The sequence below is a fragment of the Lonchura striata genome, chromosome 36 (assembly GCF_050655825.1).
Source record: "Lonchura striata isolate lonStrDom1 chromosome 36, ASM5065582v1, whole genome shotgun sequence".
Taxonomy (NCBI): Eukaryota; Metazoa; Chordata; class Aves; order Passeriformes; family Estrildidae; genus Lonchura; species Lonchura striata.
This window is the reverse complement of record NC_140738.1, coordinates 9,574,148-9,599,213: the sequence shown is the minus strand read 5'-3', so window position 1 is coordinate 9,599,213 and position 25,066 is coordinate 9,574,148. Positions and strand designations below refer to the sequence as shown.

The following is a 25,066-nucleotide window of genomic DNA, read 5'->3' as shown; positions in this document are numbered from 1 at the left end:
TTGGGTCATATTCCTTTTATCCTTGCCCTCATTTTTTTTGTGTCACACACACAGGGACAGTTCTCAGTTCATTTCTGGTTTGATTGCCTGGATTTTGTTTGGTTTTGTTGTTGCTTTGTTTCCTTGCTGTGCCTGAAGTGTCCAGTCAGGAGCAGAGTGACTCTTGCCAAGGAACTTTGTGCTGCTGTCACTTTAATATTAAATCTGGTTTTTGCTGGGGATTTTTTCAGCGCTCTCAAACCCTCATTGGTCACAGGCTGAAGGAGCCCTGGCCCAGGCTCTGGCCCTGGGGGACACGGGGACACTGCCGGGGGGTCCCTGTCCCCCTGTCCCACCCCCCATGGCTCCAGCCCCCGTCCCCGTGTCAGGCTCTGGGGTCGATCTCGTGGAACATCCTCTGGGGGAGGCTGCGGCGCCAGGGGCAGGGGGACTTGGGGGCACAGGGGACCCCACTGTGCACGAGCAGCGTTGGACTTCTCTGGGGGAACTGGGAGGGGGCTAGGGCAGAGTGACCTCCCTGGTGACATCACACAGCCTCTCAGATGTCACATAGCCATCTCTGTGATGTCACAAAGCCCAGTCTGTAATGTCATACAGGCCCTGTGATGCTGGGCAGTTCCGGCGCCATCCCAGCAGTGGCCTCTCCCTCCTGCCCCGTCCCTCAGCTGGTGCCACCCTTGGGGCTCTGGGCTATGGCTTCTTCTCCCTGGGCATCCCCTGCTGCCCGCCCAGGTTTTCCCGAGGAGCTGCTGCCCCTGAGCCAGAGGCTCTGCTCTGCTGCCCTGGGTACCCCGGGGCTCCCAAAACACCCCATGGCCAGGCCGGGCCCAGAGTGTCACAATATCCCCTTGGATCCATCAGGCCCCGCAGTGTCACAATGCTCCCTGCGCTCTCTGAGGCCCCACATCACCCAGCCCAGGCCATTGCTATGGTTCCAGTCCCTCCCAGTATGATCCCAGTGATTCCCAGTCTCTCTCAGTATATCCCACTTGATCCCAGCATGCTCCCAGTCACACCCACTTCCTCCCAGTTGCTTCCAGCATAATTCCAGTTGCCCAGAACCACTTCTAGCCACCCTCAGTGCAGTACCAGTTGCTCCCAGTATATCCCAGTTGCACCGACCATGGTCCAAACTGCCCTCAGAATGTTCCTGGTCACTCCCAGTATGATCCCAGTCCCCCTCAGTGTTGTTCCAGTTCCACCCAGTATGTTCCCAGTTGCACCTAGTCACCCCTAGTACAGTCCCGCTCACTGCCAGTATGACCTCAGTGGCCCCCATTACAGACACAGTCACTCGCAGTTGCCCTCACTTGCCCCCAAAATGGTCCCAGCTGTTCCCAGTGTTGTCCCCTCCAGTATGGTGCCAGACACTTCCAGTATATTCCAATTGCCCCCAGCATGCTTGATCCCAGTCACCCCAGAGTCCCCAGTATGGTTCCAGTTGCCCCCAGGATGACCTCACTCATTCCCAGTATATCCCAGTTACCTCCAGCAGGCCCCCAAACCCCCTCCCAGCACCACAAATGGCCCCAAGAGCCACAACAGCCTCTCTCAGTCCCACCAGGAGTCCCTAAAACCCCTCCCAGCCCTCCATGGAGCTGAGCGGGAAAGGTTGGTGGACAGGAACATCCCCAGCAAGGGTCAGCTAGGACATTTCAGCAGCAATTTGGGCATTTTGTGGGGAACACTTAGACTGGGCAGACGCAGGCCAGGGACTGGGACAGACAGCCGGAATTCCTGGAGAACAGATGAGGTTAGATGGACCCGTTCTGCTGGAACAACTACAAGAACATGGCCATGTCCCTTGGCTTGGATGGTCCCAGAAGAACCAAATCCTCCCCTTAACATCAAATTCACATTCAAATCCCAGTAAAATGATTCAGCTTTAGATCTCTTTACTTGATTTCTTTATTTTTACCCCAATTCTAGGTGTTTTGATGGGATAAACAAGGAGATTATTCAGGTGGGAAAAGATCTCCATGATCATCCATTATTGCTTGATGCCACCAGAAGAAAAAGTGACACAGCAGGTAAGAATTTCTTGGGCTTTAAAGTCAAAGAAACAGCTCTTCCCAATTAATTTTCAATGTTGATCAGAGTCCCGATGGATTTTCCTGGTCTGTGTTCATCCAGGTGTCTATGGGCATCCAGGAGGATTTGAAGACCACTTTCCAGGTGTCTTCTCATCAGAGATCACAAGGAATGTGGGTCACCAGGGCTCTGACCAACATGGGTCTTCTAAAGGGGGATGGAGTAGGAGCAGCGCACGAAGCTCTTCCTGCAGTCGGGGCAGTCACAGGGCTTCCCTTACCTGTGCCTAAGTTGGTGTCGAGTCAAGTGAAAGCTCCTGGAGAAGCTCTTCCCACACAGGGGACACTCATAGGGCCTCTGCCTGGTGTGGATGTGCCGGTGCCGGACAAGGTGGGAGTTTTGCTTGAAGCCCCTCCTGCAGTCGGGGCAGCGGAAGGGCCTCTCCCCGTTGTGAATCCACTGGTGCTTGCAGAGAGCAGAGCTCCACCTAAACCTCTTCTGACACTCGGGACACTCATAGGGCCTCTCCCCAGTGTGGATGCGTTGGTGGATGATGAGTTCTGAGCTCCAGCCGAAGCCCTTCCCACACTCCCCACACTTGTAGGGCCATTCCCCGGTGTGGATCATCTGGTGGCGGATCAGGTGGGATTTCCGCCCGAAGCTCTTCCCACACTCCGAGCACTTGTACGGCTTCTCCCCATCATGAAGCTGCTCATGGACCACCAGCTCTGAGCTCTGGCTGAAGCTCTGCCCACCTTCCTGACACTGGGTGTGTCTTTCCTCCTCAGATGACCTTGGGCTGGTTTTGCAGCCCCTCCTCCTGCGGGATCTCTGGGGCTTTTCCTCCCCGTTGGGTTCCTGTGCTGTGGAGCCAGTCAAAATGGCCTCTTCCATGAGGTTCTGCTGCGGGGATTTGTCCTTCCTGGTCTCCATCTGCAGCTCCTGCTCTGGGGGAGGAAGGACAAGGAGAGGATGGGATTTGCCAGAGGGAAGGGCAGGGAGATCCCCCGAGTGCATCCCCAGCAGGAGGACACCGGTAGCAGGGCTGTCCTGCAGCTGGGGGCCAGGCTGGGCTGGGAGATGGAACAGGAGAGAGGGGGAAAGGGGCACTGACTTCCTCCTCACCTGCCTGGGCATCCCAGGGCATCTTCCTCTTCCTTGCAGCCTCCTCCTCCATCTGGAAGATATTTGGAGATGGGAAATCCTGTTTTGAAAGGAAAACAAGGGATGAGCACAGTGAGTTTTGTACTGGTTTCAAAGCAAACCTGGGAGAGAGTCTAAGCCAGAAGGACAATTTAATAGGAAAATTAAGATCAAAGCTATGATACAGAAAGACTGGTTTAAACTCACAGAGTCAGGATATAACCTGACACCCTGATAATCAGGGTGGTGGTAGCAGGCTGATGAAATGGTGGCTGCAGTCCGGCTGGAGTGATGAACGTGATTCTGTCAAAGCAGTGATCCTGTAGAAGGGTCTGGTCTTCCTCTGAAGGTCCAATGGTGCTTATGGAGCTCTTGTCCTCTGGGAATGCAGCAGGCAAGGTGGTCGTGGTGTTGCAAGGGTGAGATTATATCCAGGTAGGAATGCTTGGTTCCTCCCCCTGGGCGGAGCATCCCACAATGGGATGATGTAATTTTATCAGTGCTGCAGTGATACTCAATGGCCCATTAAGAGAAGATGGACCCTGGAGGGCGTTATCAGGGCTGAGCCATGGAAGAGATAAAGAACACTGCCCCACCTGTTGATAACAGTTTTTGGAGATGGGGACTGAAAACACTTTTGGTTACATCTGACACTGTAACCTGAAACAGTGAGGCAATCCCTGCTCGGGGTGGGGGGTGAACACCACCCCCCTTACCCAAACTGGCTCAGGTGTAAAACCCTCACCCTGGGAAGGCCACGCACACAGGGGACAATGTCACACTTGCCCTGTCCCAGGGGAGATCTCTGTTCCTGTCAGTCCCTTGCTCTCTCCCCTTTTCTCTTTCTTTCCATCTCTCTCTCTACCTCACATTTACTGTCAATAAAATCCACTTTGGATTTGGTCTCCTTAGCAGCTTAATTGCGGCAGAGGCATCTCTCCAACAATTTTGTTAACCAGATTGTGACATTATTTTTGCACAGTGAGTTCAGGGCACTGTTGTCTGACCCCAAGCGTGTTTGACAGCAGCGTGGTTCCCTCCTCTGAGGAGGTTTTGCCTCTTTCTGGAGGATCTCTTGGAAACTTGGATGCAGCTTTCTCTGAGCAACTTATGGAAGAACTTATGAGGAAAATGGCTGTTGTAGGTGGCCAGTGTAAAGATAATATTTTCTTGTCCTTCCCTGCAAAGTCTGTTAAAATCACTGAAAGAAAGGTAACAAATGATACCAGCAAGACTGACAAGTCCTACAAGAAGCCCAGCTCTCACTAAATTCCTGAATAACTCCCAAATTCACAGGTTTGGAGGTTTTGTCCAAATATGAGAATCAATATCTTTTTCCTCCCTGTCACCTTTGTCATAGCTACACAGCGCAGTCCCTTCCTTTTAATAATCTGTATTGGGCCAAATTTTCACTTTTCTTTTATTTGAACCTGCCAGCAGCTGAGCTGGAGCTGCATGGGAACTGATGAAACTTGGAATTGCCACAGAATCGCTTCTATTCTTGGTTTATTAATGTTTGGGATTTGTTTGCGTTTCCATCAGAAGTGACTTGTGGGAAAATGAAATATTCATCAAAGTACTTTATGCAGAGTTATGTTTGATTTCTGCAAGTTTATTTTGTCTGGTTCCCAGGGGATATTCAAGGGGTCTCTGTCCCCTCACCCTGGGGGATGCTCAGGGGGTCTTCATCCCTCTGACCTCCGGGAAAGTTTGTGCAGGGCTGGGGACCAGGGGCTCTGTGTCCCTCTCACCGCTGAGGGTGCTCGGGGCTGGGGGGGCTCTCCGACCTTCTCATCCTTGGGGAGGCCGGGGCGTCTCTGTCCCTCTCAGCCCTGGTGTGACCCCACCCAAACATCATTGGGGTCAGAGGGACAGAGACACCCCCAAACCCCCAGAAGGGCTGAGCCTGGGATTTGGTTTGGGGCTGAGGATTTAGGCAAGGGCTGGAATTGGGTCTGGGGTTGGAGTTGGGGCTGAGATTTGGATTAGAGCTGGGATTGGGGTTAAGGCAAAACATGGGATTGGCTTTAGGGCTGAGGCTGGGATTGGGTCTGGGCCTAGATAAGTTTGGCACTGAGCTGAGATTAAATACGGAACTCTGAGTGTGTCTAACCGTGGAGTGAGATTGAGACCAGGATCAGGGTCAGGGTTGGGACTGAGCACACACAGAGTGGGACGGGGGGGATGTCACTGCAGGATGTCCCTGGCATCGTCCCAGCCCTCCTCAGGCACCTCCAAACATGGGGGGCAGCTGGGTGCTCCAAGATCCAGGTGCTCCCATGCAGCCCCCCAATACCAGGTGAACATTCCCTGAGGGCTGCCCTGAATGTGATCCTTGGGGCTCTGGGATCAGCCCTCACATCCCTGTGGGAGCAGCTGCAAACATGATGAGAGATTTTTCCCCTCCTCTTTCTTCTGGAAGGGTGAAGCCCAGCTGTCCTTTTCTGCTGCTGCCTCCTTCTCTCCTCAGCTGATGATGTCAAACTCCCCAGGAGTAGGAAAATCCCCATTCCCTGTTTCCTTGTGGCTGCAACCTGGAGCATCCGCTCAGAATGAAGAACTTTCTGACAGCCCTGCTGAATGACACCAGGAGGAGGTTGGTGAAAAAGTGAGGAAATTGTGTTTTGATTGGAAATACAAGATACAAAATTATTTCTTTTCATCCCATTCATTTTCAGTCCATGGCATTTCTGTTTTCAGAGTGCCACCTTCTCAGCTGATTGTGTTTGTGTCCTCCTTTCTCTCCTGCCTTCCTTCACCTGCTCTGTTTCTCTCTCAGTGTCTCCCTTGACCCAGGGCAGCTCTTACAAAAGACCCTGCCCTGATTTCATTCCTAATCCATGAGCTACAACAACCATGGGTGAAGTTATGAAGGCTGGCAGTGAAATGTCCCAGTAGGATCTTGCTCCACTTGGCTTTTGGGTCCTTGTTAAGAGCTTTTCCTTCAAGGGCAGGAACATCTTTTCCTGGCTGGGAACTGGAATTCCAGCCCCTGGGAGTGTGTGACATGGATCCCATAGGGGCATTCCTGAGGCTCTCAGGGTGCTGCTCCTGCCGTGCCTCCCAAGGAGCTGTGCAGGGCAGGGGACAAGGTGCAGCAGCTGTGTGAGCTCCCAAAGCACACAGCAAAGGTGGATTTGCTGGGCATTTTCTGACACATTCACAGCTGGAAGCAGAGGGAAGAAGGAAAGGGAAGCGCGTCCCTGACAGAATCCCAGAACTATTGGGGTAGGAAGGGACCCTGCCTGCAGGTCCCAATCCCGTGAGGGAGTGTCAAGATCCGTTTGGAGGAGCAGGGTGTCATGATGTTTCATTTACTAATCCCGAAAATGCAAAAAGGCAAACAGCAGGGGACCATCACTTTAATCACAACAAATGCATCTTAATTATAGAGTGCCAACAGCAAATGCAATGGAGGGGACAGAAGGGAAATAAAGGATAGAAAGAAAAGGAGGGGAAAGAGGTTTATAGTTTCAAAGCAGACAAAATCCTCTCTGGTCCAGACAATGACAATCTATTTTCTTGTGTCAGGGAGAATCTCAAAATCTTGGTAATCTCAGGGGTCTTTCATGGTCCTCTGTCTAAGTGGGGGAAACAGGCAAAAGAAAATGAAAGTCTATTGAAGTAATTGAGGGGGAACAGGTAGAATGAAGAATAAGTCCATTGAAGCCACCGAGGAGGAACAGGTCATGTTTTCAGCTGTGAAAGAGAGACATTGTCTTCTTAGTCCATCAACCACACCTGGGAAACATCTCACATTGATCAGGCCAGCCCTCCTCTCTGTGGTGGGGGTCTCAGTCTCAGTCCTTGGGAGGGGCTTCGATCTCTGTCTGTCACAGTGGTCACGAGAGAGATGAGGGGTCTTCCATGAGAGATCACCAGAGTTACCCCAAAGTTCATTTGGCCAAGAGGTGGGAAAATCCGTGGGTTCAGCAGGTATCATGAAGCCGGTGTGAGCGCGTAGAACAAGCCACTCCTTGCCAGGTCCTTGCCAGGCCCTGCTTGAAGCAGTGGTCTGTGGTGGTACAGCAAATACACCTGCAAAAATCACCTCTCCAAGCCGGAACTCCAATCAGGGTCTCCAGGATCTCAGTCTCTGCCATTGCGGCAAACATGAGGCAAAAATGAGGGGAACTTGGGACCGTCTCTTACACAGGGTGCTGATGTCCTTTGAAGGGGAACGATCCCCACATGCGTCCAGCGCTGCAATAAACATACCGTCCATACAACTCCTTACAGGATTTGTGGGGATTGATTTTCTATCTGCGTTTCAGCAACAGAGCTAGCAGATTAAACAGCACATTTTACCTATGTTAGCAAGCTGCTAATACTTCAAAACAGCACATTTCACCTAAATCCAAATGGATTTCTACCCTGTTAAATTTAACCTGTAAAATACCCTGTTTCAACGCCCAAGCACATCTTGCCTGAGAGGGACAGAGCACTCCCCTGGCATAGGGGTGAGAATGATGGAGACCCCCTGGGGAATGGCTTGGGGTGACGGGGAGAGAGACACCTCCTCAGGAATGGCCTGGGGTAACAGGGATAGGGACAGGGACAGCCCCTGTGGAATAGCCTGGGGTGAAAGAGATGGGGACAACCCCTCAGGGAATGCCCTGGGGTAACAGGGCCAGGGACACCCCTGGGGAATGGCCTGGAGTGACAGGGAAAGGGACAACCCATCCAAGCCCCTCCCAAGCATCCCCCAGGGTAAGAAGCACAGAGACCACTTGAGCATCCCCTGGGGACCAGATTAAACAAACTTGCCAGAAATCAAACTTAACCCTACAAAAAATGCCTTGAGGAATATTTGCTCTTCCCACAAGTCACTTGTGATGAAAATGCAAACAAATCCCAAACATTAATAAACTGACAATAGAAGCAATTCTGTGGCAATTCCAAATTTCACCACTTCCGGCACAACTCCAGCTCAGCTGCTGGCAGGTTGTGATAAAAGTGGACATTTAGCCCAATACAGGTTATTAAAAGGGAGGGAAAGCTCATTGTAGCTGTCACAAAGGAGACAGGTAGCAAGAGAAAATGATTCTCACATTTGGCAAAGCCCCAAAGCTTGTGTATTCAGGAGTTATTTGGCATTTAGCTACCTTAGCAGGACTTCTTGTGGGACGTTAGTAACCTTTTGTTCCTCACTGCGTGGTGAATGATCCTTGCCAGTCTTGCTGGTATGATTTTATCCCTTTCTTCCAGTGATTTTAACAGACTTTTCAAAGAAGGAAAACAAAATATTTTCTCTACACTGGCCACCCACGAGAGCCATTCTCCTCATAAATTCTCCCAAAAGTCACTCAGAGGAAGCTGCATCCAAGTTTCCAAGAGATCCTCCAGAAAGAGGCAAAACCTTCTCAGAGGAGGGAACCACGCTGCTGTCAAAGGCACTTGGGGTCAGACAACAGTGCCCTGAACTCACTGTGCAAAAATAATGTCACAATCTGGTTAACAAAATTGTTGGAGAGATGCCTCTGCCGCAATTAAGCTGCTAAGGAGACCAAATCCAAAGTGGATTTTATTGACAGTAAATGTGAGGTAGAGAGAGAGATGGAAAGAAAGAGAAAAGGGGAGAGAGCAAGGGACTGACAGGAACAGAGATCTCCCCTGGGACAGGGCAAGTGTGACATTGTCCCCTGTGTGCGTGGCCTTCCCAGGGTGGGGGTTTTACACCTGAGCCAGTTTGGGTAAGGGGGGTGGTGTTCACCCCCCACCCCGAGCAGGGATTGCCTCACTGTTTCAGGTTACAGTGTCAGATGTAACCAAAAGTGTTTTCAGTCCCCATCTCCAAAAACTGTTATCAACAGGTGGGGCAGTGTTCTTCATCTCTTCCATGGCTCAGCCCTGATAACGCCCTCCAGGGGCCATCTTCTGTTAATGGGCCATTGAGTGTCACTGCAGCACTGATAAAATTACATCATCCCATTGTGGGATGCTCCGCCCAGGGGGAGGAACCAAGCATTCCTACCTGGATATAATCTCACCCTTGCAACACCACGACCACCTTGCCTGCTGCATTCCCAGAGGACAAGAGCTCCATAAGCACCATTGGACCTTCAGAGGAAGACCAGACCCTTCTACAGGATCACTGCTTTGACAGAATCACGTTCATCACTCCAGCCGGACTGCAGCCACCATTTCATCAGCCTGCTACCACCACCCTGATTATCAGGTTATATCCTGACTCTGTGAGTTTAAACCAGTCTTTCTGTATCATAGCTTTGATCTTAATTTTCCTATTAAATTGTCCTTCTGGCTTAGACTCTCTCCCAGGTTTGCTTTGAAACCAGTACAAAACTCACTGTGCTCATCCCTTGTTTTCCTTTCAAAACAGGATTTCCCATCTCCAAATATCTTCCAGATGGAGGAGGAGGCTGCAAGGAAGAGGAAGATGCCCTGGGATGCCCAGGCAGGTGAGGAGGAAGTCAGTGCCCCTTTCCCCCTCTCTCCTGTTCCATCTCCCAGCCCAGCCTGGCCCCCAGCTGCAGGACAGCCCCGCTACCGGTGTCCTCCTGCTGGGGACGCACTCGGGGGATCTCCCTGCCCTTCCCTCTGGCAAATCCCATCCTCTCCTTGTCCTTCCTCCCCCAGAGCAGGAGCTGCAGATGGAGACCAGGAAGGACAAATCCCCGCAGCAGAACCTCATGGAAGAGGCCATTTTGACTGGCTCCACAGCACAGGAACCCAACGGGGAGGAAAAGCCCCAGAGATCCCGCAGGAGGAGGGGCTGCAAAACCAGCCCAAGGTCATCTGAGGAGGAAAGACACACCCAGTGTCAGGAAGGTGGGCAGAGCTTCAGCCAGAGCTCAGAGCTGGTGGTCCATGAGCAGCTTCATGATGGGGAGAAGCCGTACAAGTGCTCGGAGTGTGGGAAGAGCTTCGGGCGGAAATCCCACCTGATCCGCCACCAGATGATCCACACCGGGGAATGGCCCTACAAGTGTGGGGAGTGTGGGAAGGGCTTCGGCTGGAGCTCAGAACTCATCATCCACCAACGCATCCACACTGGGGAGAGGCCCTATGAGTGTCCCGAGTGTCAGAAGAGGTTTAGGTGGAGCTCTGCTCTCTGCAAGCACCAGTGGATTCACAACGGGGAGAGGCCCTTCCGCTGCCCTGACTGCAGGAGGGGCTTCAAGCAAAACTCCCACCTTGTCCGGCACCGGCACATCCACACCAGGCAGAGGCTCTTTGAGTGTCCCCTGTGTGGGAAGAGCTTCTCCAGGAGCTTTCACTTGACTCGACACCAACTTAGGCACAGGTAAGGGAAGCCCTGTGACTGCCCCGACTGCAGGAAGAGCTTCGTGCGCTGCTCCAACTCCATCCCCCTTTAGAAGACCCATGTTGGTCAGAGCCCTGGTGACCCACATTCCTTGTGATCTCTGATGAGAAGACACCTGGAAAGTGGTCTTCAAATCCTCGTGGATGCCCATAGACACCTGGATGAACACAGACCAGGAAAATCCATCGGGACTCTGATCAACATTGAAAATTAATTGGGAAGAGCTGTTTCTTTGACTTTAAAGCCCAAGAAATTCTTACCTGCTGTGTCACTTTTTCTTCTGGTGGCATCAAGCAATAATGGATGATCATGGAGATCTTTTCCCACCTGAATAATCTCCTTGTTTATCCCATCAAAACACCTAGAATTGGGGTAAAAATAAAGAAATCAAGTAAAGAGATCTAAAGCTGAATCATTTTACTGGGATTTGAATGTGAATTTGAGGTTAAGGGGAGGATTTGGTTCTTCTGGGACCATCCAAGCCAAGGGACATGGCCATGTTCTTGTAGTTGTTCCAGCAGAACGGGTCCATCTAACCTCATCTGTTCTCCAGGAATTCCGGCTGTCTGTCCCAGTCCCTGGCCTGCGTCTGCCCAGTCTAAGTGTTCCCCACAAAATGCCCAAATTGCTGCTGAAGTGTCCTAGCTGACCCTTGCTGGGGATGTTCCTGTCCACCAACCTTTCCCGCTCAGCTCCATGGAGGGCTGGGAGGGGTTTTAGGGACTCCTGGTGGGACTGAGAGAGGCTGTTGTGGCTCTTGGGGCCATTTGTGGTGCTGGGAGGGGGTTTGGGGGCCTGCTGGAGGTAACTGGGATATACTGGGAATGAGTGAGGTCATCCTGGGGGCAACTGGAACCATACTGGGGACTCTGGGGTGACTGGGATCAAGCATGCTGGGGGCAATTGGAATATACTGGAAGTGTCTGGCACCATACTGGAGGGGACAACACTGGGAACAGCTGGGACCATTTTGGGGGCAAGTGAGGGCAACTGCGAGTGACTGTGTCTGTAATGGGGGCCACTGAGGTCATACTGGCAGTGAGCGGGACTGTACTAGGGGTGACTAGGTGCAACTGGGAACATACTGGGTGGAACTGGAACAACACTGAGGGGGACTGGGATCATACTGGGAGTGACCAGGAACATTCTGAGGGCAGTTTGGACCATGGTCGGTGCAACTGGGATATACTGGGAGCAACTGGTACTGCACTGAGGGTGGCTAGAAGTGGTTCTGGGCAACTGGAATTATGCTGGAAGCAACTGGGAGGAAGTGGGTGTGACTGGGAGCATGCTGGGATCAAGTGGGATATACTGAGAGAGACTGGGAATCACTGGGATCATACTGGGAGGGACTGGAACCATAGCAATGGCCTGGGCTGGGTGATGTGGGGCCTCAGAGAGCGCAGGGAGCATTGTGACACTGCGGGGCCTGATGGATCCAAGGGGACATTGTGACACTCTGGGCCCGGCCTGGCCGTGGGGTGTTTTGGCAGCCCCGGGGTACCCAGGGCAGCAGAGCAGAGCCTCTGGCTCAGGGGCAGCAGCTCCTCGGGAAAACCTGGGCGGGCAGCAGGGGATGCCCAGGGAGAAGAAGCCATAGCCCAGAGCCCCAAGGGTGGCACCAGCTGAGGGACGGGGCAGGAGGGAGAGGCCACTGCTGGGATGGCGCCGGAACTGCCCAGCATCACAGGGCCTGTATGACATTACAGACTGGGCTTTGTGACATCACAGAGATGGCTATGTGACATCTGAGAGGCTGTGTGAGGTCACCAGGGAGGTCACTCTGCCCTAGCCCCCTCCCAGTTCCCCCAGAGAAGTCCAACGCTGCTCGTGCACAGTGGGGTCCCCTGTGCCCCCAAGTCCCCCTGCCCCTGGCGCCGCAGCCTCCCCCAGAGGATGTTCCACGAGATCGACCCCAGAGCCTGACACGGGGACGGGGGCTGGAGCCATGGGGGGTGGGACAGGGGGACAGGGACCCCCCGGCAGTGTCCCCGTGTCCCCCAGGGCCAGAGCCTGGGCCAGGGCTCCTTCAGCCTGTGACCAATGAGGGTTTGAGAGCGCTGAAAAAATCCCCAGCAAAAACCAGATTTAATATTAAAGTGACAGCAGCACAAAGTTCCTTGGCAAGAGTCACTCTGCTCCTGACTGGACACTTCAGGCACAGCAAGGAAACAAAGCAACAACAAAACCAAACAAAATCCAGGCAATCAAACCAGAAATGAACTGAGAACTGTCCCTGTGTGTGTGACACAAAAAAAATGAGGGCAAGGATAAAAGGAATATGACCCAAAACCTTAACAGACCTAAAACCTAATAGGAGTTACCTTATACCTTTACCTTAATTTCTACATTAAACTTAACAATTTAGCAAAAGAACAGAGCTTAACAGTATTTAACCTAACTTATAACCTATAACTATGCAATTTAAAACAGGAATAACATTTAACAATATTTAACTTAACATATAACTTATATTAAACATATGAACTTAGCAAAAGAACAACTCTTAGCAGCGTTTAACTTAGCTTAGACCTCGTGATTTAGCCTTACCTACAGGCCTGACTGGCTCTGCTATCCAAGGCACTCAGACCCCTCAGAGAGCAGCATTCCTGCCACATTTCCCCAGCACAGGCATTCCTGTGTGCACACAGACACAGAGAGTAAGTGCAGGGCACCTGTGAGAAATTGAGCAAAGGGAAATGCTCCCTGGGGATGCTTTGGCATCTCCCCAGCAGGGAAGGGTTGAGCCTGGAGGAGTGGGGGGATCGGCCCAGGCTCCCTCGTTGTTGGGGATCCCCAAGTGCAGCAAACGGGAGAGTTCCCGGCTCGGAGAGGCCTCACTCAGAGGGAGTCGCTGGCCCAGGAGAGCTCCAAGGGCTCCTTTTGGAGCACTGTTTGTAGGGCCCCAAGAGAGGGGCTGCAGTCCCAGCCATGTTTCATCCTGGCCGCACTTGGCATCAGCAGCTTTCTTTGGCAGGCTGAGAACAGGGATGTTGTGCCACCGAGGGAACACAAACAGTTCCCAGGGCTGCTCCTAAAGCAGCCAGGAGCTGGCTGGGCAGCAGCAGTGCCTGGAGCAGAGCGTGTTTGTGCTGAGCTCCAGAGGAGCTGAGCCCAGGGGCTGCTGGCCAAGGCGGAGGCCAGCGAGCATTTCTCATCTGGCAGGGCGGCCTGAGAAGGGGAGGGGGGAATGCACCAGCACAGGAACCATGGAACCAAGGGGCCATTGTGACACTGTGGGGCACCATGGAACCAAGGGGCCATTGTGACACTGTGGGGCCTGTGAGACCAAGGGACCATTGTGACACTGTGGGGCACCATGGAACCAAGGGGCCATTGTGACACTGTGGGGCCTGTGGGACCAAGGGGCCATTGTGACACCGTGGGGCCTCATGGAACCGTGGAGACCCTTATGACACTTTGGGGTGTCATGGGACCAAGGGACAGTTGTGACATGGTGAGACCCCAGGGAGCCAAAGGTCCATTGTGACATTGGAAGGCCACATGGAATCATGGAGACACCATTAAGAGACTTCACAGCTTCATGGAACCAAGGGGCCATTGTGACACTGTGGGGCACCATGGAATCATGGAGACCATTGGGATACTATGAGGCCCCACGGAATAAGCAAAGCATTGTGACACTGTGAGGCCTCACAGCACCAGTGAGACCATTGTGACCCTGGAGGTCCCCACAGAACCAAGAGGACCATTGTGACACTGTGGGGCCTCGTGAAACCAAGAGGCCTTTGTGGCACTGCAGGGCTGCAGGGAACCAAAGGTCCATTGTGACACTGCAGGGCCTCGTGTCATCAGTGTTCCATTGTGACCCTGTGGAGCCAAAGGAGACCATTGTGACACCACAAACCCCCAGGGTCCAAAGGTCCATCGTGACATTTTGGGCCTCATGGAACAGAGGAGTCACTTGACATTGTGGGACCTGGGAACCACGGAGACCACTGGGACACTGTGGGGTCCCAAAGAACCAAGGGAACACGGAGCAGGTCTGGCTGGTTTGGCCTCCAGGGGCTGCCTGACAGCTTGGCACCTGGAGGGTCTCTTCTCACTGGGGCTCGGGGCTTTCCTTCCTATAGAAAAGAACTGTCCTTCTCCTGCAGGTGTCAATGGCCATATTGGGATTTCAGCACCAATGTTGACTGTTGTGACAGACTGGAGGAGATTGCTGGCTGGAAACATTTCAGTGTGGGGGAGGAAGGGGCAGGTCCAGCCTTGCCCTGCCCTGGAACCCCAGCACTGCCCTGCCCTGGAACCCCAATCCCCCCAGAGCCTCTATCCCAGCCCAGCAGTGTCTGCCAGTCCCTGGCACAGCACAGGCAATGCTGCACAGCCACCTCTGGAGCCCCAGCCCAGCTCCTGAGTGACCAAATGACCCCAAGTCCCACCTGGGGGAAGGGCCCAGGAGGACCAAGGGGTATTTAAGGCTGACCACAAGGCAAGCACACATCTTGACCCTTCCTCCTCTTGGAATTTCCAGCTGAACATTGCTGGAATCCAGTAGTTGGTAGCTCTGTGTGTGCTTCTCTAAGTATTATTTTTCTCTCTTTCTGTGTCTACTTCTTCTGTTTCTGTCCTCTTGCAAATTTTGATTATCTTAAAATTGAACAGACTTAGAGTTTGTGAAGTTGAATGGGCCAAGTTAATGCCTTGAGAAGTGTTTTTTGTTGATTGAATGCCGTATTAAAACATTTGCCAAAGTTTCTCTGATTTTTCTAAATTTCCCAGTAAAGGCTGTTTTGTTGTTTAGAGCTCCTGAGTATCTCTTGATAGTATTGCTCCAGTCCATCCAACTCAGAGGACAGAAATAATTTTCATTCCTTTCAAATGTCTCCTTGAGAGAGTTTTTATTGTATGGGGGTCAGGGCTTGTGTGTCCTGCTTGGCACAGCCCAGGCAGGGCTTTCACAGCCCCATCCCACACTCCATGTCCCAGCTGGAGCCGCTGGTGCCTCTGAGTTCTGCTGCCCCAGCCCCAGGGACGCTCTCCTTGTCTGCTCATTCCTCCAGGGCCTCTGGGCAGGGATGGCCTCAGTGGGGGCTGCTGACATCCTCAGCAACTTGGAGGCTGCTGCTGAATTTTACTGCTCCAGAGGCTTCTTCAGCCTTCAGCTCTTCAGTTCAGGAATTCAGTGCGCCAGGGCTCATTAACATTCAGAACACCTTAACAAGCCAAGCCTCTGGGAATAATTTGATTTATGTTTTCAAATCCTTTGTGGTTGGTTAGGCAGATTCCATTAGTGTGGTTGAAATGAATGAATTTTATTTACACAGGGAGTGAGGAACCATTTTTTAGGTCCCATTTTGATTTTTTAGTTAATACATTGATATGTGCAATCTCCAATTGACACTGAATCCAAGTACCTCCTCATCCAGTTTGAATAGATATGAAAATAAAGACCCTTTATGGCTGACAATCCAACAGACTCTGTCCCTACCCTCACCCCACCATTTCCCCCATCCCAGCCCTGGCACTCCGAGCAGACTTGTACAAATCTGAGCTCCCTCCAGCCCAGGCTGCACCTGCAGGTTTCAGCTCCTTGGCTCCAACTCCCACCTGCTTTCCTTGGAGAAGGAGCTGCCCCAGACACAGAGGGATGTTCATTTATTGCCAGCCAACAAAGCCTGGGGAAGGCACAGCTCCATCAAATGCAAAAGTCATTCCTCTGCTGGCTATTAAATCGACTGTGCACAGCAGACAGTCTCAGAGCAGTGGAAAACACCTTCTGTGCCCAGCACAGATCCCAAGGTCCCCCAAAACCTTCCCTGCCCCAATTCTGCCCAGATTTGCTCTTTGCACACACGAGTCACAGGCTGAAGTCAGGAGCTGCCTCCATGCCCAGAGGGAGGAAAAGAGGGAAAGTGGATGAAGAGCTCTCCTGTGCAGAGCCAAGGTCCAAGTGCAGCCCCTGCAGTGGGAACCACAACTCATCAGGTTTGTGTCCTTTGGGCTCAGGGATGGTGACACTCAGAGGCACAGAAAGGTTTCTTGCCAACGAACAAAAGTTAAACATTTGATCAGTTTAATAACCATTTCAGCTCTTCCCTCAGCTCTCTGTGATGCCCAGCAGCATCTGACATGTCCTTCATCCACAGGGGATTTCTGTACAGGAACAGTTTTAGACAAAGACATAGGAAATGGTAATTCTGTGATGGATATAAACACAATAAGATATCATTCATATTTATTCGAACTTCAGAAAGATAGGGTCATTCCGTGTTGTTCAAAGCATGAATCGAGTCACTTGAGAGGCCCTTGAATGACCAAAGAGCACCTAGAGGAAGAAATCTGGGGGCAACAGTTAGGACATAGAACCAGCTGGTCTGGTGAAGAGATGCCCTAAGACATGACCATTTCAACAGGAGAACTGGAAACCCCTGAAGAAAGGGGGAGATGTTACAAAGAGAATACTGGTGATTCAAGAAGATGGGAAGATCAGTATTGCTTCTCTTTCCCCAACAGTACACCTCCAGGAAATTCCTGTTACTGGTGGGGAAAACTTTGATATTTTTTAAAAGTAGTGAACTGACCCAGACAATAAAAATGTCCTTGTATAACAAGAAATGTACAAGTATTAATACCTGTGTCCCTTTGCAGGCAGACATCAGCTGTGTGCCCATGAACAGGCAGTGCCACTTGTGCCCTGAGGTGCTGAGCTGGGATTGGATCTCTCAGAGAGGAGCTGAGGGAGAGCAGAGCACCTTGCAAGCTGCAGGTCCCTGCCAGCCCCGCAGGGCTCCTGTGCCATCAACATCTGCTCTGCTCCAGTCTGGAACAGGGCCCAGCACGGTGCTGGGATCACCAGAGAGCTGAGGTGTGTGCTGGAATTCCATGCCCTCCCCATGGCACAGCAGCCCTGCATTTCCCTGCTCCAGCCTTGGTCTCCAGCACAGCCATGGACACTGATGGTTCCTGTGCCAGGCTCTCCCAGCCCAGCCCAGCTCCCTGCCAGCTCTGCCAGCTGCCCTGAGCTCTGGGCAGCACCAAGGGCCTCTCCCCAGCACAGCCCAGCCGGCTCTGGCCCCACAGCTCTGCTCAGCCCAGGCTGCTCTGGGCACTGCCCCACGGCCTCAGCCCCTGCCAAGGGCACAGCAGCAGCTGCAGCTCAGCCAGGACTCAGCCCCACCATGGGGGAAGGGGCTTGGCCAAGGCCAAAGGAGCTCCCTGGCTGCCCTGCTCCCCTCTGCCTGAGGTGCTGAGAGCTCTGCAGCCCCTCCTGCCATCCCATCTGCCCAGGCCAGCACAAGAGCCCCGGCCCTGGGGCCCTCCAGAGCTGCTCCTGCTCCAGGCCCAGGGCCCATCCCAGAGCTGGGGCAGCCACAGAGCTGTGCCCATTTCTGCTCATTGCTGCTCTGGTGGGGATGGATCCTCAGCCCCTTGGATGTTGCTGATGAATTTTCCTACTCCAGAGGCTTCTTCTTTCTTGAGCTCTTCAGTTCAGGAATTCAGTGAGAAAAGCTCATAAATATTTGCTCAAAATGCACAAAAAAGAAAAAAAGCTGCTGGGAATATATTACGTTTTCAATACTTCTGTGTTTAATGAGAGATTTTAGAAGTGTATTCAAAGTGAATATACTATATTGAAAACAATGGAGAGAGAACTGTTTTATCCAGTGTTCTTTCCCTGTTTATAGATGGAGATCAGCAATGTCCAATTGATACTGACCCCCAGCACCTTCTAATGAAGTCTGGACAGACATGAAAATCAAGATTCTTCATGTCTGACAATCAATAACACTATGTCCCCACTCCCACCCCACAATATTCTGAGGCATTTCTGAGACCTACAGGAATCAAGGGGCCATTGCTCCATTGCAAGGACTCTGATAACGGTGAGAAATATTGTTATTCTGTGGTGCCCCAAGGAACCAGGGTTCCCTGGTGACACTGCAGGATCTTTTATCACCAGGGCTCCATTTTGACACTGCAACACCAAGGAATTCCTTGTGGCACTCTGAGGCCTCATGGAACCAAGAGGCCACTGTGACCCTGCAGGGCCTTGTGGAACCATGCAGAGCTTTGTGACAGAGCAGGACCTCGTGTCATGATGGGACCATGGTGACCCTGCAGGGCCCCATGGAACCAAGGGGCCTGAGCTGCTCCTCAGGAACTCACAGAATGAAGGAAACATGTTTGACACCGTGGTGGCCCTTGGGACCAAGAGGCCATTGTGACACTGTGGGACCAAGGAGAGCATTGCTGCCTGCCAGACCTCATGGAACCAAGGATCCACTGTGACACTGCAGGGCCTTGGGGGACCACGGTGACATTGAGCCACTGCAGGGCCCAAAGATCCAAGGGACTCTGTGACACCAAGGGGTCCCATGGAACCAAAGGGACATTGTGTCACTGGAAGAACTCATGGAATCATGGAGATCATTGGGATACTCTGGGGCCTCATGGAACCCTGGGGATACAAGGTTGTCTGGAAGTGTTGATCTGCTGGAGGGTAGGAGGGCTCTGCACAGGGCCCTGGACAGGCTGGATCCAGGGCCCAAATCCAACAAGGTGAGGTTTAACAAGTCCAAGTGCCGGGTCCTGCACTTTGGCCACAACAACCCCTGCAGTGCTACAGGCTGGGGACAGAGGGGCTGGACAGCAGCCAGGCAGAAAGGGACCTGCAGGGACTGATGGACAGCAGACTGGACACAAGCCAGCAGTGTGCCCAGGTGCCAAGAAGGCCAATGGCTCCTGGCCTGGATCGGGAATGGTGTCGCCAGCAGGAGCAGGGCAGTGATTCTTCCCCTCTGCTGGGGACTGGTTGGGCAGCGCCTCAAGTGCTGTGTCCAGTTCTGGGCCCCCCAATTTAGAAGGACATGGAGGGGATGGAGTGTGTCCACAGAACGGCAGTAAGGTGGTGAGGAGTCTGGAGCACAAGTCTTGTGAGGAGCGGCTGAGGGAACTGGGGTTGTTGATCCTGGAGAAGAGGAGGCTCAGGGGAGACACAAGGTGGTGTCAAGGCACAGCTTGGACTTGATGATCTCCAAGGTCTTTTCCAATCTGGCTGATTCTAGGATTCTCTGAAACCAACCTTTGGAGAAGTCGCAGGAGGAACCCTGGGCCTCTTCTCCAGAAGCTCCAGCAGCCCAGGTCCCTCAGCTTCTCCTCACAGCCCCAAAACCAATCCTGTCAGTCCTGCAGAGCCTCTGCAGCTCCTCCTCACTGCCCAGAACAGGGAGCCCCACAGCCAGACACAGCAGCCCAGATGTGCCCCCCTGGCTTGGGGTGCCTCTGGCAAGGGAGCAGCACCAGGCACTGCAGGAGCCTGCAGACAATTCCTGCAGCACTTGTGGGATGATCCTGCTCCCCAAGGGACGTTCCCATGGTGCCAAGTCAGGAACTGCAATGGGGAGTGGGGCCAGAGAGGAAAGGGCAAACAGGGTTGGGCTGTGTGCAGGGGAGGGAACAGGTGTGGACAACAGGAAGAAATTTGTATCAGGAAGAGTAAAGAAAGCAAAGGTGAAGCCAAGGAAATGCTCAGGGCAGTTTGGGGGTGGCTGCCAGGCAGCCCTGGCTCTGAGCAGCAGCGTCTGCAGTGGGACAGGAAAATCCCAGCTGATGGAAATAAACTTTCTGGCTGACTACAGAGGCCAGGACAAAGCTGAGTGGTTTCCCTGGTGTCCCCCAGCCCTTCCTGGCCCCAGGGGCTGATGGCATTTGTGCTCCCTCAGGTTCATGTCCCCACAGCACCAGCATGGGGGTGCTCCCGCCTGCTGTGTACAATGCAGACAGGGGCTCCTGACATTCCTTTGTGTGCAACATTAAAATGTAAAACAAAGAAAAAAATATCCAAAAGGAAACCAACAAGAAGTATCAAAGATGACTTTTATTACAAGTGATTGGCAGAAATTGGCCAGCAGTTTAATGTTCCTGAAACTATCCAGTCATCAGTCTCCTCACTTCAGCCTTGAGCTCCTGGTTCCTCAGGCTGTAGATGAGGGGGTTCAGGGCTGGAGTCAACACCAAGTACAGAACTGACAGGGACAGATCCAGGGATAGAGAGGAGATGGAAGGGGGCTTCAGGTAGGCAAATATGCCAGTGCTGAGGAACAGAGAGACCACGGCCAGGTGAGGGAGGCAGGTGGAAAAGGTTTTGTGCTGTCCCTGCTCAGAGGGGATCCTCAGCACAGCCCTGAAGATCTGCACATAGGAGAAAACAATGAACAAAAAACAACCAAAGAGGACACAGGCAGTAACAGCAAGGAGCCCAAGCTCTCTGAGAAAAGATTTGGAGCAGGAGAGCTTGAGGATCTGTGGGATTTCACAGAAAAACTGGCCCAGGGCATTGCCATGGCACAGGGGCAGGGAAAATGTATTGGCTGTGTGCAGCACAGCATTGAGAAAGGCACAGGCCCAGGCAGCTGCTGCCATGTGGGCACAAGCTCTGCTGCCCAGGAGAGTCCCGTAGTGCAGGGGTTTGCAGATGGACACGTAGCGGTCATAGCACATGATGGTCAGGAGGAAATACTCTGCAGAGATGAAGAACATGAAGAAAAAGAGCTGTGCAGCACATCCTGTGTAGGAGATCTTCCTGGTGTCCCAGAGGGAATTGTGCATGGCTTTGGGGACAGTGGTGCAGATGGAGCCCAGGTCACTGAGGGCCAGGTTGAGCAGGAAGAAGAACATGGGCGTGTGCAGGTGGTGGCCGCAGGCTACGGCGCTGATGATGAGGCCATTGCCCAGGAGGGCAGCCAGGGAGATGCCCAGGAAGAGGCAGAAGTGCAGGAGCTGCAGCTGCCGCGTGTCTGCCAGTGCCAGCAGGAGGAAGTGGCTGATGGAGCTGCTGTTGGACATTTGCTGTGGCTGCACATGGGCACCTGTTCATGGAGAAAGGACAGGGACAAGTCAGGAGAGGCTGCTTGGAGCCAAACCTGGGCCATTCCCTGCAGCCTGTCCTGCTGGGACTCACCCACCCTTGTTCCTGCTCTGGGAAGACCTTCACCCAGGTCCCTGCCTGAGCTCCAGTTGTGCTGGCTGAGTGTGCCAGGAGCAGCCAGGGCTGTGCGTGGGGGCTCTGGAGGAGCCATCCCTGTCCTGCTGCCCTGGGTTTGTGGCCATTTAGCAGAGGGGCAAGGCTGGATATTCAGGATCTGTCAGGGGAATCACTCCTAATGCAGAAAGGCTTGGTACAATCTGCATGCTCACTTCTAGGGGAAAAAGATGGCAGGAGTTTGTTTTAGGAATTGTTTTCCTACCCATAGATCATTCCTTTCTCTCTGAGGTCAGAAATCCCCAGCATTCCTGCTGCACTCAGAGTTTCCCACTGAGAGCTGTGAGAGGCAAAGGATTCCTTGTGGCTGAGGGAAGGTGAGGGTCTGGATGGGTTTGTTCCCCCAGCACTGCTCTGCTCAGCCCCCTCTGCTTCCCTGAGCATCTCCCTGGGCCTGGACATCCCCTCCTGAGAGGTGCCTTGTCCCTGCCAGCGCTCACAGAGCCCATCCCACCCTGTGTGCCCTCGACCCGGCCCTACAGAAACCTGCCTGTGTGCAGGGCCCTGGCTGGGGCAGGCTCTGTGTGCAGCTGGGCAAGGGCAGCTCAGGAGAGCCCTGCTGGGCCCTGCAGAGGTGATGCTGCTGCTGCCCAGGGCCGAGGAGTGGCTGAAGGCCCTTTGGGAGGCTCCCAGCAGAGACACTGACCACCCAAAGTCACAGTTCTGGAGTCTCTGTCCAAACATTCATTGGTGATCCTGTGTTTCCCTTTCAACTCAGAATGTTTTGTCATTTGGGATTAAAATATCTGTTCAGCTTCTCTCAACCCCCTGTTGTCTATAATTAAAGGAGAAAAAAGCCCTTGCAACAGTGTTAGAACAGTAAAGTAAAAACCAGACCTTTATTGGAAGCTTCCAGGTGTCCCAGAGGGGATGAGGCACAACCGGCCCCTGATTTCAACAATTCATTGAGGTTGATTAAGTAGGATAGTTTACAAGGACATTCGAAAGAATATTCACTTGTCCCAGTTACACACCCCTGGCTCAACCCATTGGAGTAGGTCCAAGGACATTTTCCCCCCAGGTTTCGTTATCACTGCTGGCATACAAAAACCAAAATGTTCTTCTTGTAGGTCCTCATCCTGTTGAAAAGACTATATAATATTCAAAAATGCATTTATACAGTCAGGTTATTTTTCTAAATTCTAAGAAAAACCATAAGGAAATGTACTAGAGTTAATTAAATATTATAGATATAGAGATATATAATAAAACTTTAATATTGTTCAGTAAGAGTTTAAGAGAGGTAATCAAGAGTTTAATAGCAATAATAAAGGATTATAGTTTTCTAAGTATATAAGTATAATCCTAGGCTTACTTTCTTTGGGAAGTGTCCTCCGGAGCTGTGCCCAGGCTGGTCTGGAGCTGGGAGCAGCCCTGCCCCAGCCAGCCCCTCTCAGCAGCAGCACCTGCCCTGCTCAGGGTGGCTCCTTCCCCCCACAGCTCCTGGCCAGCGCTGGGAGCAGCTCCAGGGCCGGCTGAGAGCTGTCCCTGGCAGGCAGCAGAGTCCCTGGCCCAGCACAGCGCCCTGGGCTGCAGGACCCTGCTCTGCAGGACAGCCCTGGGCACCCCTGGCTGCTCTGCAGAGGAGATGAGCAGAGAATGCACTCACAGGGTCTGTGGGCATTGGCATGTTCCAGCTTTAGGAGATCTCTCCAGGAGCTGCAGCTGCATTGTCCTGCAGCCAGAGGTTCCTGTGCCAAGGGCTGGCAGTGATTCTGCCCCAGGCACTTCTCAGCCCCTTCCCAGCCCTGACTGATTGAAGCTCTCTGTGCCTCTGTGCTGTGCCCGGGCTGGCTGCAGGCAGTGCCCCAGCCCTGCTGGGCTGGGAGAAGAGCTGCTCAGCAAGAGAAATGTGCTTTTGAAGCTCTGCTTGGTTACCAGGATCACCCTCTGTGCCAGGAGCCCGGCCCAGCTCAGCAGCACAGACACAGCACAAGGACTTTAATGACCCTCTGGGCCTTTGTGCTCAGGCCCTGAACATCAGGCCCTGAGAGGGAGCTGCAGAAACCTCTGCAGAACTCCAATTCAGAATCCAACTCCAAAGTTTCTTGGACTTTTAATGGGTCCCACTGAGGGACACGACTGAGAAAGTGTCCCCAGGCCCCAGGCAGAGCAGAGACCTGGAGGCACTGATGGCAGGTGGGGACAAAGAGAAGCCAAGTCTTGGTGCCCTGGGGCACAGCAGGGTCTGTGCCACCAAGGGCTGTGAGGAGACACCTTGTCCTGAGGCCCTGGGGCCTCCTGGCACAGTCCCAGCCAGGCTGGGCACTGTCAGCCCCTGGTCCTGCCTTCAGCATCCCCCCGGCCCACATCCCAGTGGCCTCAAGGATCTGCTGGAAGGAGTCCCTGGGGAGTCTTGGTCAGGAATGGCCCTGGGGGCTCCTTCATGCTCTCAGGGACTGCAGGTTTTTCAAAGGACTTTGGGTTTGGCTTTTGCCTTGGAGTCTCTGAGAGCTTTCTGAAATTTCGGTCTCCAGTATTCTGCATTAATTATTCTCTGGAGAGGCTTTGTCAGGAACAACACTCAGTGGGGCCCATTACTGTTTCAAGGTACTTCAGTTCTTTTAAAGTACTTGGTGTTTCCTTTTTGCTACAGATTCTGTGAGAGGTTTGTGCAATCGTGGCCCCAATTATCTGCTTTAACCTGTCTGTTGAGAGCTTTGCATTGACACTCACTGGGGCTCATTAATACTTGGAGATTCTTAACTTTTGCAAGGTACTTTGGATTCTCATTTCCTCACTGAGAGGTTTTTGTGCCATTTTGAGTCTCTGAGAGGTTTTTGTGCCATCCTAGCCTCCAGTTCTCTCTTCCAAGGAATCCATGAGTAGCCTGTGTTGGGGATGGACCTCAGTGGGTCCCATTAATGTTTTGAGACACTTTGGGTGCTTCCTCTTGCTCTGACTCCTGTAAAGGTTTGTGTAATCTCTCCTCAGGCCCTGAGGTTCCAGGGCTCAGCTCCAAATGCACCACGGGGCTCATTAGGATCAAGGAAGTCCTGAAAAACCATGGCTCTGCCTCAAATTCCATCTTGTATGGGGCAGTACATCAGGAAGTTTCTGTAGTGATTTTGGTTCACCAACTTGAGATTTCTTGGCCAATGCATCAATTAGTGTGGTGGGTTCAGTGTTGGCTAATTACCAGTGCACTCACTAGAATATACTTACTCATTTCCTGCTGTGAGATAGGATTAGGAGTAAGGCAAAGTGGGCTCAAACTTTAAAAGGGTATAAAGAAAAGTTTATTAACAATAACTAAATGAAAGAGTAATAAGAATCAGAACAAAACTTTCAGAGCACTTTTCCTCTCCCTACAATCTTTTCTTTCTTGACAATGTAAGGAGACAAAACCTAAAATTTTCAGTCACTTTCCCACCTCTAGAATAGTCCTTCTTTAGTTCACATAGAGAGAGGAGTCTCTCTTTATTGCTATGTAGTCTTATCCAGAAGAAAACAGTTCTCTTGCGGCTCTCCATTTCCACAAATATCAGCCACTCAGAAAAAGTGAAATAGTGAAATCCCTCCCATTTTCTCATAGCCTTTCTCAAAGCTGTGTTTATGCCCCATGCCAACTTATGGGGTATTAGTTTCAGGATGAGCTGTTT

At 52.4% G+C, this 25,066-nt stretch overlaps 1 protein-coding gene and 1 pseudogene across 1 annotated transcript in view; both read right to left on the bottom strand.

Moving 5' to 3' along the window:
• Positions 1-25,066, bottom strand: part of LOC110484435 (uncharacterized) — a 308,610-nt gene that overhangs the window by 153,095 nt on the left and 130,449 nt on the right. Inside the window, 1 exon segment of the mRNA XM_085565453.1 lies at positions 2,481-2,742. Coding sequence (XP_085421579.1) covers positions 2,481-2,742 — 262 coding nt within the window.
• Positions 20,336-21,268, bottom strand: LOC146764130 (olfactory receptor 14J1-like; annotated as a pseudogene).